Source organism: Episyrphus balteatus, chromosome 4 (assembly GCF_945859705.1).
Source record: "Episyrphus balteatus chromosome 4, idEpiBalt1.1, whole genome shotgun sequence".
Lineage (NCBI taxonomy): Eukaryota > Metazoa > Arthropoda > Insecta > Diptera > Syrphidae > Episyrphus > Episyrphus balteatus.
Genome location: NC_079137.1, coordinates 62,434,635 through 62,453,824, shown reverse-complemented (window position 1 = coordinate 62,453,824; position 19,190 = coordinate 62,434,635). Strand labels below are relative to the sequence as shown.

At 30.7% G+C, this 19,190-nt stretch overlaps 1 protein-coding gene across 3 annotated transcripts in view; it reads right to left on the bottom strand.

Moving 5' to 3' along the window:
• The window catches only part of LOC129917686 (mucin-2-like), a 51,824-nt gene that overhangs the window by 25,117 nt on the left and 7,517 nt on the right, over positions 1 to 19,190 (bottom strand). For all 3 annotated transcript variants that reach the window (XM_055997738.1, XM_055997740.1, XM_055997739.1), the window contains exons 2-8: positions 14,612 to 15,037; positions 6,154 to 6,271; positions 5,944 to 6,081; positions 4,603 to 4,688; positions 4,259 to 4,532; positions 4,069 to 4,107; positions 992 to 2,824 (exon numbers count right to left, since the gene is read on the bottom strand). In XM_055997738.1, coding sequence (XP_055853713.1) covers positions 992 to 2,824; positions 4,069 to 4,107; positions 4,259 to 4,532; positions 4,603 to 4,688; positions 5,944 to 6,081; positions 6,154 to 6,271; positions 14,612 to 15,003 — 2,880 coding nt within the window. In that variant the 5' untranslated portion in view covers positions 15,004 to 15,037. The remainder of the gene's footprint in view (positions 1 to 991; positions 2,825 to 4,068; positions 4,108 to 4,258; positions 4,533 to 4,602; positions 4,689 to 5,943; positions 6,082 to 6,153; positions 6,272 to 14,611; positions 15,038 to 19,190) is intronic.

The following is a 19,190-nucleotide window of genomic DNA, read 5'->3' as shown; positions in this document are numbered from 1 at the left end:
TTTTCAAGTAGTACTGGATGTTTGACTAAATGGACTGGAAGGTAATGTAAGCCCAAAAAAAAAAAATATAATAGAATATCATTCGGGTACATTGAAATAAAGTCACTGTGTAAAACACCAAGAGTAACAAAGCTTGATCGAATTACAAGCAAGAAAATCCGAGGAAGCCTCCCCGTCTTGGGCAAAAAGAAGCTATGAAAACCCAGTTTAAAAGACAATAGCAAACAACGTTTTAACACAATGCGTGGAAACATATGCAACGACACCAACATTCAGTAGCATCAAAAAAGGAACATTTAAAAACCGGAAAACTTGCCGACGTTGTGAAATGGTAGAATTGTGATGATATTCGAGATCATGCCAATTGTCGGTAAAATAAATAAATTTGTGGCACAACAAGCTCACGATAAACCATCACTTTCAATTACTTTTTTTAAGTACGTGACAAAAATTGAATGGAGGAGACCACCAATATTCTGCAAATACCCGAACCCCCTGCAAAAGCAAAGTCATACAGAGTACTTGTTGCAATATTTGTGCCCATAATTATGAAAGTGGTCTAAGTCATGGTTTCAAGAAAAAACTTATTTATTAATTTTATTTAAACAATTTAGCGCTGCTTTTTCAATCGTCAGTACCTAGGAATAAGCCTAAACTGAGTTTATCTGGGTATTGAAAAATTGGATCTTAATGGTATTTCGTTTTTGAAACAATTAAAAGAATAATAAATAAGTCTATCCGCTGCAATTTCGCTTTTAAATAATGTTTAAGTTAAGTTGTAATTAGTTTAATGCTAGTTTTATTCGTTTTTTTTTTTGCAGTGACTTGGTCCACTTTTATAATTAAAGACACATTTAATTGTGAGTATTTTCTAGTTTTAAAATGTTTGCTACTTCCAATTGAACCATACAAATTTAAACTTTTTGATATTTTAAAGCTATTTGAAAGAAATAATAATAAACATGTTCACTTTTAAGACAACTGTACTCACATCAGCGCCTTGTGCAGATTTTGCCTTCTTAGCATTAGCAATACTTGATTTTTTGAATGCTTTCTTTCTAAATGTTATATCATCGGTTCGACTATTGCTATCTTCTCCACCAGTCATAGCAATTTCTTCATCAAAATCAGGCATTGTATTATCATTCGACGTCACTTTGAGCGATGGGAATGATGAAAGTCTCCGTCCTTGCATGCTAAACACTACATTTGATCCATGTTTCGATACTTCTACCGATTCGGGTGATTTCAAATAATTCGGAGTAACTCCACCTGCTCCATCATCCTCGCGTAAAGATATAACCTTGCCACTAAACAAAACATTAGGATTTTCAGTGTTTGTTGTGGTGTCGCTGCTTAATGGCAAGATCGGTGGCGACAAAGTCTGTTGTTTGTTGTTGTTTTCATTTTCATTCAGTGATGATAATTTTTTAGCTTCAACATTTGTTGCATCGTTTTCCTCAGACGAGCCAGTTGAAAAGTTTCCAATTGCTTTTTCTCTTTTTGATAATCTTTTATGTGCTCTTCTGAGGTAAGTTTTGAATGGTGGTTTTTGGAAACGACCAATAAAATCTTCGTCACTCTCATCGCTCGAATCAAATGATGACAACAATGTATCCATGGTGTACGTAATTGCGTCTCTTGGAGATTGTATTTGCTGCAGAATAGTACTTAGGGTTTGATCATGATCTGTTGTTGGATCAACATTTGCACTTTGCGCTTCTGGTTGTTCAACAACCAAAGCAGCAGATTCAGTTGATATTTCTTGATCATTTCTAACTGGGTTACTTTGTACTTCCTCAATGATATCTGAAGTAAATATTGAAGGCTCCTCATTTTCATCATCTTGATGTGATATTGACGCCGCAGGCTCGCTTATGATTTCGGGCTCTTCAATGACTGCATCGGGTACTTTCGATGAATTTGATTTTTCACTAGGTTCAGTCAACATCGAAGATGAAGCAGAAGTGTTTTTGGTTGATTCAACAACCATTTCCGTCGAAGCAGGTTTTTCAGTAGCTGCAGCAGCCTTCGACGAAATTAGATTCTTACTCACTGGAGCTGTTTTTGATATAGTAGGTTGATCATCTGAGTTGGACACAGGATCTGTTTTTTCAGACACTGATCGAGCAGATGCTGCCGCTGTTGATGTGGATGGTCCATCAGATGCAGCTTCAACTGGTACAGCTTCTGCAGCCACAGCTTGTCCTTGGACTACCATAGCCCTAAGTTCCTTCTCAACTACACCATCAAAAGTAAGACGAACCTGAGCATCAGTTAATTTAACAGCATATTCATATCGCTCTTTTTGGATCTTTCTCCTTCCCTTTTCTGATTCAGTTGTTGACTCATCGCCAAAATCAAGTGATGAATTTAACTCATTAAATAAATCATTTAATGAATCAGTATCTTCTTGATTGACTTGTGGATTCTCTGGTTCTGCTGCTGGTTGCTGTTGTTCACCTTCGATTTGCGGCTGCTCCTCTTCCAGTTGTGGTTGTTGATCATTTCTTGGACCAAATGCCCAATCATCATCATTACCATTTTCTTCTTCATTTTCATTATCCGAGTCTGACAATTCAATTACCGCAGGAGCTTGATCTTCGTTTCTAGCAAGCAATCTTGGCGGAAGTATTACTTCGAGTGCCACTGCTCGACGGATTAGTTTATTTAGCCACGTTTCATCATCATCCTCAGTCAGATCAACTGTTCCATCCATTTCTCTCGGTTCCACTTTAATATTTTGTACTAGCGGTTGAACTGGTTCGAAAATTGTTTGGGATAAATCTAAAATTGGATATACTTTTTCATCGTCACATAGGTCCTGCAAATTGCAAAATAAAAATAAACCATTAAAAAAAAATAGATTAAAATTATTTTTAAGGGAATAAAAAGGAACATAACACATCGAATGAAAAGTACTAGGAAATGGATCGATAATTCGACTATTTGTGTACAAGTTCCACTTGTTTAAGTGAGCCAACTTTAAAAATCTTGAATTGTATATAAAACTCGAGAAGGAAGCCATTTTTATGAATAAAATATTTTGTTGCTCATAAACATATGGTTTTAAAAATTCTGCTTTTTTAAAGGAAATTCTGTTTTTCAAAATTCTGCTTTTTTCTTTTCTGCCTTTCAAAATTCTGCTTTTTAAAATTCAGTTTTTCAAAATTCTGCCAGTTTTGTTTTTATTATAGCATATGCTCAGGGTAAAGAAAAATACCCCTCATTAATGTAATTCAATAAAGGTTTTTTGTTTCTGTCGCAAATGTTTTTTTTTAATGCATAGACTGACTTTCTTTCAACTAAAATCTATAAAATAATTAAAAACGATGTTGTATGATACAAAATATTCCTTTTCTTATTCAATTTTTTCAATATTAATCTTTATTTGATGAATTAATATTTTTTTAATTATTTTTCGAAAATATTTAATATTAAAAACCTTTTATTAATATTTTATTTATTTATCAAACAAAAATTAATATGCATACAAAAATGACAAAGTAAGTAAGTAATTAAGCAGTACATTATGCGTGAAGATGATTTTTCAGAGATCTGCAAAAAATTAAAAATTAAAAGCGAGCGCTTTTTAACATTTTCCAAACCCATTTTTTCAGAATTTTGTATAGTAATATTATGAAAAGCAGAATTTTAAACAACAGAAATTCAAAAAGCTGAATTTCTAATGCAAAATTTTGTAAAGCAGAATTTTGACCCCAGCTGAATTTTGACCCCAACCTAGGGAAGGACTTCAAATCAAAAAGCTTCCGGAAAGTTTGCTTTTTCATCATTATAAACGAAAAGGAAAGACAATTAAAAACGAATTTTCATTCAGAATAGGGCTTATCAAATTTTCTACATTAGACCTGGAACTCTTTCAGTCGATGTGTTAAAATCTTAAATATGTCTCAGCTATTTTTTTGTTTTCTTTTTTTAAAAGGAACTCCAGCATCGAAGTCATATAACCACTTCGTACACCGGCTCAACTTAAAAATCAAACCTTTTACATAATCATCATTGACTATATTTTAATTAAAATAAAACAATATTCAAATTTATACTTACAATTATTCCATTGTCTAGAACTCCATCCAATATTGAAGCCTAGAAATGAGAAGAAGAGAAAATATTTTATTAATTGAAATCTTCAAGAAATAAGGAGAAAAGATTCGATAGTCTTTTATCAAGATCCAATCTTTATCAACAAAATTATATCATATTATATCATATATTTATCTTTATATTATATACTTACAGTTCTTAAATCATTAAAAAAGACCAAATTTGACAGAAAATATCCCGCCGCATCATCACGTTTAATATAAGAAGGCAAGTGTTTTGAATATATATCATTTGATTTAATCGTGTTCATTGGTTTCATAAATTTATTTGCAAAAGCAACAACTTTCTGTTGATCTTCATAGTCATTCCAAGCTTCTTTCCAGTGATAAAAAACAATCAAGTACTGAATGAATAACCGATCAGGTAATTCATTCTTAACCATAACTATTGGTTCAGGTATTAATCGTCTGGAATTAAGAAAGGTAAAAAAAAATTAATTATAAACCTGGTTATATTGGACAAATTAAAAAAACTTACTGAAAAACTTTTGTTGCTATTTCACCTTGTTTGCACATGTTGTCAAGAAAAGCAAAAATTCTCAGTACAAAATTTGCTTTAGCGTTCTTAAAGGAAAAAGAAAAATTAAAACATTATATCTTTGTGATCTTATTATTGCGATTGCGTGAAATAACTCTCCAATTATATAATTTCTAAAACGGGAAACCGACTAAGTTACGAATACCAGAGTTACGGGCGACAGAGTAACGAGCGTCAAAGTTTTGCGAAACCGAAGTTACGAAAAACTAGAGTTACGAATTCTAAAGTTATGTTAAGCTATGACATGTGATTTTTGGGTTGGCAACAATTGCGAGGAACGATATGGAATTATGGAAATACAAACAACATTTTTCTCATTGGTCAGAACTAAATGAGTTAAGCGAAAATTGGTGTTATTTAATCTTGTCAAATTTTAATTGTATAGTGATAGTGTATTAGCCTCTAAGGTTTAATAATATGTAAAAACAAATTATAATATCGTTCGTCTTTGGCTCGCTCAAATCAGTTGAAGTTAAGAAAAAAACGATTTTATCTGAAAAAATGATTTTTTTTTTCCTTCGCTTATTATTTCGAAGCTTAACAAAAATAAGGTTAAAAGTTTTTTCTTAGAATTACAAGAAAGCCTAAAAATATTTAATATATTTTTTTTTGTATCCAAACGATGCAATTAAAAAAAAAACATATATTTCAAAAATTTCTAAGAATCCAAATTTCTTCGATTCCTTCCTATATTATGAGCGAGCCAAGGATATTAATAAAAATGAAAATTTTGAACGCAGAATTCAATTTTGATAAGCAATGCAATTTTTAAAAGCTATTACATTTGAAAATTCCATAGTTGAGCACTTTGACACACCTATTGGACATGGACATTGCTGTCGGGATCAAAATTTAGTGAGCTTATCATATTTTGCCGTTCAAGTTCCACATCCGAAGGACATGGTTATGAATATTCAAACGAATATGAAAAACTTAGGGTACTATCATCAGAAGTGGATAAGAAGTTTCAGAAATGAGATCATTAGTAAAAATGAGGAAGAAACCCGGAGAAAGAACGGAGCCCTGGAGCACACTAGTGTTTATTTTGTGAGTTTAAGACTTGAATCCATCCAATATGACTTGTTTGAACGGTGCGAAAAGTAATTTCTAATCTTAAAGAGTCTTGATAATTGATGGAAGAGTAGAGTTGGCAGCAAACTAATTCGCACACAAACAATGAAAGTGTGTATTACCAAAATATTTCTGTTCTGAGTGGATTATTTTACTGGAGAGTTATTTCATGGAGACAATGTTGATTAACTTAAAATTAAAATAACTTACCTGTAAATGTAGATGAATATTGCTAATTATTCTTTCTGCAATTTTTACTTTCGAGTCTTTAAAATCTGTTGCGCAGTGAAGTTCAAAAAATATATATAATCCAAGCAGTTCACTTATTTTTTGTGAATAATGTGGACTCTGTGAAAAATGAAAAATAAAATAAATATTTATAGATTTACCATTTGCATTAAGTAACAAATTTATACTTACATCAAACAAATGCCTACTAAGGTCTCTTATTAAACACATAGTCATAGTTATATGTCTTGCCAGCAAGCGACACCTGTTTGGACAGTTCATTATTTGCCGTTGGTAGAACTTCAAGGATCTAAAATAAAAAAAAAAAAAAAAACAGAAATTAGTAACATTTGAAGAATATCTTAAGAGATTAGTTGTTTTAAAAAAAATTTAAGCCTTTAAATTTGTTTAACTATTTTTTTTTTTTTAGTTAAAAAAGAGGCAAAGTATTCATAGTGTCCTCAAAAGTTAAAGTTCAGATATTATTTTCTCATCGCCCTTGCTTAGATTAGCCAGCTCGATCGACAACTCTGTCTATTTTAGCGCTGAAAATCTTTAGCTAAGTTCATGCCTTTTCCTCTACTCTTTTTATATGCAGCCCAAAAATTACCTCAAAAAACCATTTAATGCCTTTAAACATCATTATGTGGTTTTGATAAAGTCTGTTCTTCAACTTTTCTAGGGGTTAACCTGCTCTTCAGTTGGTATAAGTATGAAAATATCCTTAATTTCCTACATAACATTGATATATCATTTTTTGTTGGCGGTCGTTCGCTGTTATGAAAATTTCCCCACCCACAAAAAAATTTATTCATATTAACTTTTGAACGAGTTCAATTTTTGATGTGAGTTTGAATGATGATAATTTATATCTACATGTGTGTATGTAGGTTCACACATTGAATCTGTTTTTACTTTACACAAAAGCTTTGCAATAACGTCTGCGCTGAAAAACGATACATTTTCTATCTACCTACTTCCACAACTTATGAACTCCTGTTTTTTACATTATTATCATTTATAAGCTCATTTCTCACATTTGTATGGTAAAGATTATGTTTTGTATTTAATTAATTGATTTAAACCATTAATTAAAAGCTATATCTAAATGTGAAATCAAAAGCAGTAAATTGAATAAAAAACACAACAAAGTAAATTGTATCAACATCGTCGGGAATGCAGAATTAGTTCATGGGAAAATGAAAATGCAAGGACTTTTACACCCACACCCAGTTGAGAGAGCGGCATTCAACAATTTGTGCATGTTAATAAAGTCAGGTGGTGATTGTGGTTGTAGATAGAATAAGTGTGCAAGTGCATTTGGGAAAATCAATATTCTTGCAATTTGATATCCTTTTGTATTGGTTAGTTGGTTGTTGGCGGAACTTTGGACAACCATGTGTGTATACGATTATTGTTGGGTTTATATAGTGTGATTATGAGGATGTTGATGATGGTTTGCCACTGATAACTGGACATTGTGAAGTTATTTTTGGGAAATTAAAGCTTTTGGTTGATGAATTTATTGTGCTTTGGTTGTATGAATATTAAATTTCTCAAAGGAGTTTTTTTTTTTTAAGTTCGTTAGATAAATGGAAGTATGAATGTACGTAGTGAATTTTTTAATGTAAGAAATTAAGTTTTTTTAATTATATAATATACTGCACTGTTTTTCTACTGTTAGCGTACCCATAACCAAATGACCAAACTACTGCCATGGTGTATTTCACAAAAAAAAACGTTTCTTAAAATATAATTTACAATTTTTATCCGACTTCCAAAAAGAGGAAGTTCTCAATTTGTCTACTTTTTTTTTTAATTATTTTTGTTCACGCATGAAAGGGCCTTCACGTTACAGTGGTATGTTTGAACAACGTTATTTCTTTAGACATTAATGATACGTGGAATTGTGGTTTTAGTAAATCAAAATTGGCGCTCCTAGAGTCGCTTATTTGTCTTTTTAGGACAAACGATACACGTAATAGTAGTGATTAATCATTAATTCGATAATCGCCTGGTTTAACACTTCATTGGTATAAGCATGAAAACCAAAGTCCTGAAATACTTAATCCTTCAAATTAATTTAGCTTCAATTAACATAATAAGCTAGGAGGCAATGGATGCAGATTTCCACAAAAACTTGGAAAGAATGTTTTAGCTACATTTTAATAACTCAAAGCTAGTTCGAGAAAATAGTTGGGTTAACTTGTGGTTAACTTTAATCTCCTACTGAAAAATTGGAAGTTTCATTCATTGTTTTCGACGAAAATTAATACCTATAATCGACGTTTTATGCGTTTCAAGACTTTTGATGGAAAACTCGATATTATAACAAAATCGTTAAATAAACGATGTTCAAAAATTTAAACATTGTTTAATTCATATTTATTTACCTGAAAAAGATTTTGTGAATACCATTTTTGCATGGCTAATTGTTTTGATGTATTATCAATCATTAAACACTTAAAGATTTGGTCAGTAGTCTTTAATCGTTTAAAGAGAAACGGAATTATTTTGTAGGAAATGAGGATTAAATGATTAAATCATTAAATAATCAGGTGTAATAGGATTAAATAACTGCCTTAATTTCGAGAAACGACTCCATCTAAGCTTGGCGTCCAGTTTTTATTTTTTATTATATAAGCCGTGTTTTATTGGTAACTCAGTACTTAGCTCAGTAAAATTTTGCACGAGGAACAACAACAAATGATTGCTAAGGATACACAAAAGTTTTTTATTTGAAAGAAATTGTTTTTCTTAACTTATACATTTTTTACCCTTCAATAATAAATGTTATGAATAAATAAATAAAAGTAATTAATTTTTGTTGTTTGCAGCATAAAATGTTTACTCAGTAAAATACTGAGTACCAATAAAACACGGCTATAATTTATTTTTATATGTATGTATGTAAAATATCTGAAAATATTTTGTTCATTAATTTTAAATTTTCTTAAACAATATTTGTGTTCTAAAAAAAAAAACAATTAGGAGCATGAAATATATTAAATCTGTATTCATGGATGCATTATGCACTAAAAGTACGCAAATATCGAAGGTTTTTTTCTCGACATACATATGAACATACATTTGCAATAGCAAACATTCTGCTTTCAATTCCATAAGCTCTGTAAAAGAAACATGACGAGAAACAAGATACTATAACAAACAAAACAACATTTGCCAGTAACAAATGGGGTCAGTAGCCGAGTTTATTTTTGGTTTGTTTTTCTTAGTTTCCCCCATCAACGTTTGTGGAAGTCTTAAAATAATACTAACAAATGCAAAATACAAACTATAGGCGCCAAATATGAAGGGATTGCATGAAAATAAAAAAGAATAAACCCAAGAGAAAACGCACACTAAATTCGCACTTTTTTTAACGAAAGAAAGCTTTAAGTTGACACTATGGATTCGTTTGCATCTACAAAAGGCGGGACGGTGATTTTATTAAAAATTGGCAAGCATGAATTTTGAATGATTCTTTAGAGGGGAAATTGAGTTTTTTTAGCACCAAAATTAACGGTACTTTCAAAAACTTACTTTTCTCAGAAACGGCTCTAACGATTTTGTTGTATTTTTAAAATAAAACAAACATTTTTTGGATTGTTAACTTACGGTTAAACCGGTTAAAACACAATTTTTACACAGAATGTTTTATTACAATATTAAAACAATTAAAGATTTAAACAAAATTTTTTGAAAAATTAAATCAATGAATGACAAACCAATTCCTTTATTTTTGAAGGTTAAAAAGTTCGCAGAATGGAAGGGAATTGTATTCTTTTAAAAACTGTTCTCTTCTATCCATGGCTTCTACAATACATTCGAACTTGTTAGTAGTTGTACAAACGGATTAGATCGAACCTTTTTAACTAGTTATATCTGGTTCCTAGAAGCCTGTGGTAGCAAAATCTCAAATGCATATGATTTACAGTTGATCTATTATTCAAAACAACAGACAAAAAGTAAAAAAAAAAGGTAATCCCTTTCTCTAAATGGACTCTGCAGTAGGTATTTTTTTTTTTTTTTTCGAAAGGGATTAACAAGTTTTCACTTGGGTGAACATTGAACACCCAAAAAAGAATTCGAGTTCGACCTTCCACAGTTTTTATATAAACAAAAAAATAAAATTAAATGCGACATAGAGGTAGTTAGGTTTGGAAATATAATTAAAGAAGATATTTTTGAAAACAAAAATAAAATGAAAGCTGATTTGGTCCTGATGCAAAATGTATGGTAGAACATATAGTCAAATCTATGAGATACAACAAAAATAAAACATATTTTCTAAACTTACGTGCTTCAATCGAGGTTTTTTTCATAGAATTCACCGTGACCATGAATAGAATTTAAAGCACAACCAATTATACCTGGAGCGAAGCTTTTATGCAAAGAAATGCAATTTTTTTGTTATGTGAAATTATTCATTCTCTTATGAAAACCCCTTTGATTTGTTTATTCAGAACGTAGAACTTGTAGAATGGAAGTATCTACTGTTTTGTGTTCTATTCAGGTGAATGTAATAACAGCAAAACAGGATATTTTTTTAAAAATTGATGCGTATTTCCATTCGTACTGAGTATTTTTTCTTTTTCTTTTTTTCTTTTGTTGATTGTGTATTGGATAGAAAGAGTTTTAATAGAATTTTTTTCAACCCTAGATATGGACTCTGACTGTAAACAGAAACAAAATTAAAAAAAAAAAAAAAAGGATGATGCTCTTCGATTGTTAAACTAATTGCAATGGTTTGATCTGAAATACGAGAGACTACGTGGATTTTCACTGATGGAATTGCTAGGCGAACGTTGCTTAGCAGAAACTTTGATAGTGATATAAGGCGTAAATACTATCAATGCTTAAGTAAAATACTTCGAATACGAAGCACTTCAACAATTTTATGAACGACTTGGTATCGTATTTCTGTAAGTCGGTTAAAGCGTATAAAAAGCAATTTTTTTTTAAATTGATTTTTTATGGTATTTTGTTTGACTTAAAAAACAAATGCCGCAATAATTGACAGCAAATCACTGAAAAAAAATGTTCTGTTGAATAATTACTTTTTTCAAACGAAAGAATCGGTCAATACTGAAACAAAAATAATATAGTTATGACACAGACTTTACTTATTGGCTCAAGCTATTTAATTTTATGGACTGATTCTGTCACCGTCATAAATAAACATTCGTTAATCGCCCATTCTGTGGAAACGTTAAGAATTATTTCTCGTAAAGGGACATTTAGAAAGATATCAATATAATTGATTTCTCATTTAAGTTTCTTGTACAATGTATAATACATTCATATGTACATTGTACATAAAGTGGTGTGCAAAACAAAGGGTTCGAAAAAGAAATATTGAAAAGGTTTTGATTTCGCAAGGAACAAGTGGAATAAGTTATTCCAAAATGAATAAGGAAATATTTCGCACTTTTTTTATATCGCTGTGCCGCTGTTTCACGTTGATCCAGCCAACAGTTTTGCTGTGCAAAAAAAAAAGTAAGATACATAGATTAAAATCAATCTCATTCATGGTTTTTATCGAATTATTTGAGTTTTGTTTGTTTTATTCATTTTAATCATTTAGCATCCGGCTGAAATTTTTTTGTGTAGCTTAAGGCTAATCGCGCAATTGCAACTTTTAGTTTTTCAACTGTTCGGTTTCAAAAATGAAAAAAAATGGGCTTGTATAGGAATGAGCGCATATGCAGAAAGTATTAAGTCGTCGATTTGATCAACTAAATGATTTTTGATATGTCACAAACTAAAAGTTTCAGTCAAATTGGTTCGTTACTTTGAGTGACAGAGAGTCGTATGTAACAACGCGGACTTTCAACTTCAACAACTTTGAGAAAGAATAACTTCGTTGATTGCCTACTGCTCGTTGAACTGGAGATTAAACTATTAAGTTTTGAAAACTTTGCAAGTACGCGACTTGCCTAACAATACCCTAATGCCTAGTGCAGTACAAAGGATTTTTTCGATATAAATTTTGAAACCAATGCCATTGCTTTAAAAATCAGTAAATTAAAAAAACCTACATACTTCACTGAGGTTAGGTGTTTTGTTTTAGATAAAAAATTGTGAAATTGCGATCATCCTACGCCGTCATTTTATGATTAAAAAAAATTAATAAAAGCCTGTTGCTTGCTGACGTATCAAATCAAGCTTAAAAAACACAAAGGAAAGTAATGTTTCTCCTTTGGTTTATCCGCTGATGTAATTGACACTCGAGAAGATGGTTCCTGGAAAATAAACTGCCCTCAAGAAGGCCCAACAAGTAGTGTCTATTTTTAATTAAATATATTTATTTAGTCAAAAAGACTTTGCAAAGCAGCAGAAAGTAGAAGATTATTGAAAAAAAGAAACTAATGCCAATAGAATCAAAATAAAAATAATTAAATAAAAACTTGCTTCTAAAGTTCAAAGTAATTAAATATTGAGAAATAATTTTCCGTATTCCAAATATGTAAGGTAATATTTATTAATTTATTCCCTTATAATTCTTCTATAATTTACAAAAACTCTCTGCCAACGGTTAAACAAAAACAAAATTACTAGATACCTGCATAAGGAATGACTTTAAACGGTCCTTTAAACAAATATTTGAAATAACATCTATGCTATACACATATGAACATACATTCACACACATACAAAAATATGTAGTACACAAAAAGTAATGATAAATAACAAACTGAAAACTGAGAAATTTGATTAAAAGCTTCTTCCTCTTTTTCCCCAAACGTTGTTGGATTCAGATTCAATTACACCCATTTTACTTTTTGGACAAAATATTTAATTTATTTGCTACCGGTTGCATACACAATATACATACACAACTTCATGTCTACAAAAAAAAAAAAAAAAAACGACAAAATATCCTTCGTTATTTACAGTAACTCCCAGCACCACCAGGAATATTTTTTAAATTCAGTGTTAAAAATTTGTAATGCACACACACAGTGGGAAGTAAATTTTAACCCTGACAATGAGAAGAATATTTGTTTCTCTTTATTACGCAATGGAAATATAAAACTCAGCAATAGTTGCCCGTGGTAACATTTAGATTAATTTTTTAATAAATAATTAATATAAATAGTAATACAATTCTGCTTAATTTTTTTTTCTGCCTTTTCCAAAGTTGCTTGTTTGTCTGTTTGAGTTTTTTAATATGTTCCACCACTTCACAAAACCAAAATGATGTATTTAACACGGTTATTCTAACTTACGTTCTTAGCTAGGTATTTTAAATTTGGTATCATCTAATTCTATGGGATGAATATCATCATCCATAATGGAAAAAACTTAAGGCGATTGCAACACTGAAAATTAGAGTTATGCCATTTCCCACGAAGTTTCATCCATGGAATACCCTCGAGGCTAAATAGAATAAAACCGCAACAAGGTTGTGTTTTTTAGAAAGACATTCCCCGAAGAGATGACGATAGCAGAATTTATAATTATCTTGATGGAATCAATGGAACACTATATAGCAGCTTTTTCTATGTTCAAAGCTTAGATTTATAAGATGCGATTGAATACATATTTATATTTGAAGCAACTACGAGCCAGGGAAATTGACAGTTCATTAGATGACTGGGCGTTTTTAAACTAAATAAGGAGCAGTTTTTGGATCCCGTACAGAGGGATTTTTATTAATTAATTTTTGTTTTACCAAAAATAACGGTACCTGTCATATAGCAATTTTGGAAAAAATAAATTTTCTCAAAAATGGCTCCTAAGGTTTTGATAAAAAAAATTCAGATATTAGTTTTGAGACAAAGTCTATCTCTTGACAAAAAAAGTTTTTTTTTTCAAAAATCTTAATTGACTGTACCTCCAATAGAACCGAGTTTTAATTACTATCTCCCAAATTATTAATTCAGTTTTAACAAATTTTTTATGCAAAAACATTAATATTGCCCAAATAAAAATCAAAAATAAAATTTTGAAAAATATATTTTTTGGATTTTTAAACAAACTTTGAACATTTTTTTTGAAAAATCTATTTTTCGAATACGGGACTTGAATTTTTTTTAAATTTTGGTTTTGGATGTTGAATTATAATTGCCACAAAATGGCATAACAAATAAATTTAAAACTTTATTTGTCAATATTAATATTTAAAATATAATAGCTTTTTTAAAAAAACGGCTCTAAAGATTTTGAATTTTTTTTTCTAAAAATGCATCTTCATAAAAGAAATTAAACTGCAAACTGTTTTTTGAGCCCAATTTCATTTAAAGAGTTGTTTTTTTCATTTGAAGAACGAATTTTGTGTTTTTTTTTAATTTTCATATACATTTACAAATTTTAGTAATTTGTATTCTAAGAGCAACCACGTGCTATCCAGTCATCCGAAAGGGGATTTTTCAATCGGAATATTTTGTTTTTATCTATTTTCATTACCAATCCGTTTTACCTGAACAAAAATTCCAACGAATTTTGTATTAATAAGTTCATCTGTAAAATATATTCTGAATAGCAATAAATTCCCTAAACAGCTTGAAAAGTTATTCACTTATCCAATTTTCGTTATAGAGTAAGAGAAAAACTTTTTCAGGAAATGTTTTACGCCCCAAACCGTTAAACATGTTTTTTTTAATAGGAAACAATTTTATGAATTAAAAAACAAAAATCTACTTACGTGATATAATCTTGAGCAATTCCCAAAACATTTCTTTTTGATTCGTGAATTCCTAACAATAATCTCAATTTAGTGACAACATCTCGAACAACTGGAAACGGTGTTAAAATGGCCATTCTCTTTTTTTTCATTGCTTGTAATTGTCTTGCTTCCAACAAATCAGCTCCCAAAGGTTTAAACATTGCCGCCAATCCGGATGCTGAATCATAACTTGATTGTGTTGAGATATTAAAACTAGACATTGCAGATGATAATAACGAGAATTCCAGTGATGGTGGTGGCTTCGTTGATGGCGAAGGATTATTTCGTGATGTGGAGGATGCTGAAGCTGATGTAGAAGGTACAACATCTTCATCATCACTATCACTGATACTTATAATTGATTCTGCCATTTTGTTTTGATTATTTTGTCAATTTCAGATGAAACTAAAAGTAAAAAATATATAAGATAAATATTAGTATGTTAGTAATAAAATATTTCAGTCTACTATTGTAAAATTTTATTGGTTTTAAGTAGTAAGGACAAAATGGTTAGAAAATGTTTGTGACCTGGAAACATGCTTTTGTTGTACTCAAATCTCACTAAATTTCGAAGTTTTTTACGCGCTCTTTTTAATTTCAATTCGTTTTAATGCCAGAAAAGCATTTATTAAACTATTGCATAGATTTTAACGCAGGCCTGTTTTAATGAGTCACATAATGAGCCATTGAGTGAATAAGATTCTACAAAATGCATTTGTACTTATTTAAGTCTTTAAAACCGGAAAAACGAAGGGAGTATACAAATGGCCGGTGAAACCAATGCCAATTTATCGAATGGCCAATATAATGTACTCTATTTTGCATTACTAATTCATTACTATGCCACGCACAAATAAAAAATGTTCTTTTTTATGGACACAGATTAAGAAAAGTAATTTGTGTAAAGCACCTCTCCTCTTTACCGGGGAGGCATTTATGTACACTAGGGCAATACTGCACTTTACTTTTAATGATGTTGAAAGAAATATTTACTTGCGATATACAGATAAACTTTTTGTGTTGTAGGCATATATTTCAGATTTGTAGGAGAGCGAAGTCAAGATTTTAATCAGCACCTCAAATTGATAGTCAAACTGTTAAAGCGATATTCTTCAAGCTTGGTCTACTTAACCTATTAAAGGATAATGTTACATATCGTCTGCGGAAAGCAAAATTGTTCAAACTCCATAGGATTTGTTAAGGACTTAGAACAATTTTGCTTTCCAATGTTTATGTTTTCAATTTTATTCACATTTAATTAATAAAAAAAAAGTAACAGTATCCTTGAAGAGGTTAACCATTTTGTGAGCCAAGTAACAAAGATAGCTTCTAGTTTGAATTTTTGGTTCCTAATCGGTTGCATGTCATATTCCTTCACTTTTTTAATATTTCATATTTTAAAAAACCAAAACACAAGGTTACTATCAACCACTAAAAGAATGTAGGTTTTGTCATTTTTAAACTGAAGTGTATCCAGAAAACAAGTGTACTATGGAAACACCATTGCACTGTCCGGTTATGCAGTTGCAATGTGGATCAATTTTAGTAAAATCCTTTGCAAAAATAATTTTTTGCATATGCTTAAAAACAAAAACTTATTTATATAGTGGATCTGGAAACATTGGAAGTAATGATGCTTCCAGAAATTAGATAAATACATATAATAGATTCAAGGATTTGACTAATATCTATAAACTCATAAAAAAAACATTTTTGTTCATGAAATTTTGTACAGTTTAAAAAATCTATTATTTTGTATTTGAAAAGCTCTTTTGACATTCATAACCAAAATCCGGCTGCCACTTTCTGCTGCTTTATAGATTTTTGTGAAGTAAAATCACTAAATTTGCTTTTTTTCAAAGTTTTTTTTGTAACACTATTTGTTCTTACCAAAGAACTACTACACTATTGCAGTATTACTTAAAAGCAAGTGTTTTTGATGGAGTAATGAAGCTTTAAAAGTGCATTTTTCACCGACTAAGGTACCTATTATATCGTACTCTTGCCAATCATTATTCATATTATTTCATATAAATACACAACAATATAAAAACACAACAAAGATTCAAGTTGTACCCAGAAGAAGTGCAATTTTTGAAGCATAGTGGTATCTATCTTTTAACACCTAAAAAGTACATCTTTAGGGCTGCAATTGACTTGGATTATTTGGCGCCAAAAAAAATTACACTTAAGTCAACCCACGGCACCTATGTTTTCTTCTGGTTAATTGTTTCGCTTCTGTCTAAATCAAAGGATAAATTCCTCAGAAGAAACCCTCCTACAACTCCCAACCCCTTGTCCTCTCCCATCCACGCGCAACCGTCATTTTACAAAGTTTGTAAATGGAGTTAGGGTTTTTGCATTGAAAACAAAAACAACAACACAAGAATTTTCTTTTTGTTTTCAGCATTACAAAAAACAGTTGTTTACTTCTTCATCTAGTTGGTAAATATGCTTGGAAATGATCCATTGAAGTTTTACCCCCCAACCTGGTACTAGACACTTGGTAGTCACTTAAGTCTTACTAACTCAAATGTGAAACTTGTGATTAGGGTATAAAACATATAACATGTATTGAATTCCTGTTCCCTGTCATTGTTTTGTTTGAAAATGAATTTCAATAAAAAAAAGTATCTGAATGAATCAGAAAAAACGTGACAGGATATGAAATGGTTTTAAAACAAATATTCAATATTTCCTTTGGTAACCACATGTTAAACTGTTCGACAAATTTTGTTTAATAGGATTTCAAAGTCGGTTCACGTGTTATAGGTAGATACATACATATAAGATACTCTTCCACATATTTGAAGTCATTTTTAGATGAGGCGATTGTCAAAAACAAATAAATGTTTTTTTTAGACAGAGCACGTGAGGTTGTATTAAAAAATACTTTTTTTTTTTGTCTTTCATTATTAGTCCAGTGCATTTATAATTCGACCCAGCAGTTTGTACCACCCCCAATTTTTTATCGAAAAAATGTTTTTAACATAAAAGACGCGAAATTTAATTGTCTACGTTTTTTGGATACACAACTTTTATGTATGATAAATAGAAATCGAGATATTTAATAAAAGCTAAAATCCAAGATGGCGGCCGAAAGGTGAATTTCACGAGTGCGAAAAATCAGGGTAATGCTATTCAGCCAATGCTGAATAGTACAAACTGCTGGGTCGCCCATATATGAACATCATAAATGCACTGGACTATATTCTCCAGCACCGTTTTATTCGCAATTCAAATATATTTTTACCCTTACGCGAAATAATCTTAAAATAGCTAATTTTGTATTCCTGTTTCAGTAAGCGTTTCTAATAGCCTTTATGATTATGAACATAAAACATATGTATGTGATGTTTGGAAGAACCATCATAAAACTAAAGAGGGATTTTTTATACAAAGAAGGTACTCAAAGATTTAATAGAGAACTAATTTTAAATGATATTTCAAGCACTTGAAGGATGTGTATGTAGCTGTTAAGCGATTTTTTTTTTAATTTTAATATTTTTCCACTCAAAAAGAGTTTATGTTAGAAATAAGATTTGTTAATTGCCTCTAGTTATTTTAAAGTTTAAATAAAATAAGTTCATCATATTCTTTAAACGCTGATTTTAAAATTTTTTGAAAATGTCACCTTCATTTTCTAAGCGCACATTTCTTCTTCATTCTTAATTCGGCGTTATTATAATCTTAATTTCGAGGGGCTCATGACAGTCCAATGTATTTCCATCACACTAATGATCTGCCTGTGGGATTTGCCAGGTTTACCTCAGAAATAGGAGGCAGGCCTCCCGGTTTGTATTGTTCCATTTCTGAGGCAAAGTAAATGCTGGTGTTTTTGCATTTGCTTGTACAAGAAGTTTTAGGCCTAACTTTTTTCTTATTAGAATACTGTATCGATATTGCCTGTTTAACAATTTTCTAAGCATCTTTATTTTGAACGTAGAAATACCAAATGAGTCGGTCGTGTTCTAATTTATTTAAGATTGTGTTTTTAGGATGTATATTTTCTCGTATCATCGTACTAGATCAATCTTTGTTACTCCTTCTTTCATACGAAGCATCTTCAATCTTCATCTCGCCTGTCGTTAACATACTCTCATATACTGTACATTGTCCAACATTGTAAGTATGTGAGTGCTTGAAGCACAATCACGGTGTTGAGCCTTCCTTTCAGCTTGGGACTTGGGAGGCATTTTTCGATAGCACAATTTTCCCGCCACTTCATCCTCCCTACCCTTACGCGATGTAAGGGTAGGGTCAATACAAGAAGCTGGACATTTAAACTTTTCATACTTGGGAAGCCCTACTGCATTCAAATAAATGTCAGGAATATGAATGTGTGGATCAGAAAATGGGCAGCACATTTAGGTATTCCGTCTATTTTGTGATCGATCCACACAGGCGCCTAATTAAAACATGAAATTGACATATTTCTAACACATAGGTATGTATCTTTGATAAAGGGATTTGATACACTGAACTATAAAAGCTATAAGCATAAAAAAAAGAAACAAGAACCATGGCTTTTCATTAACAGTTCTGCCATATTTTCTTT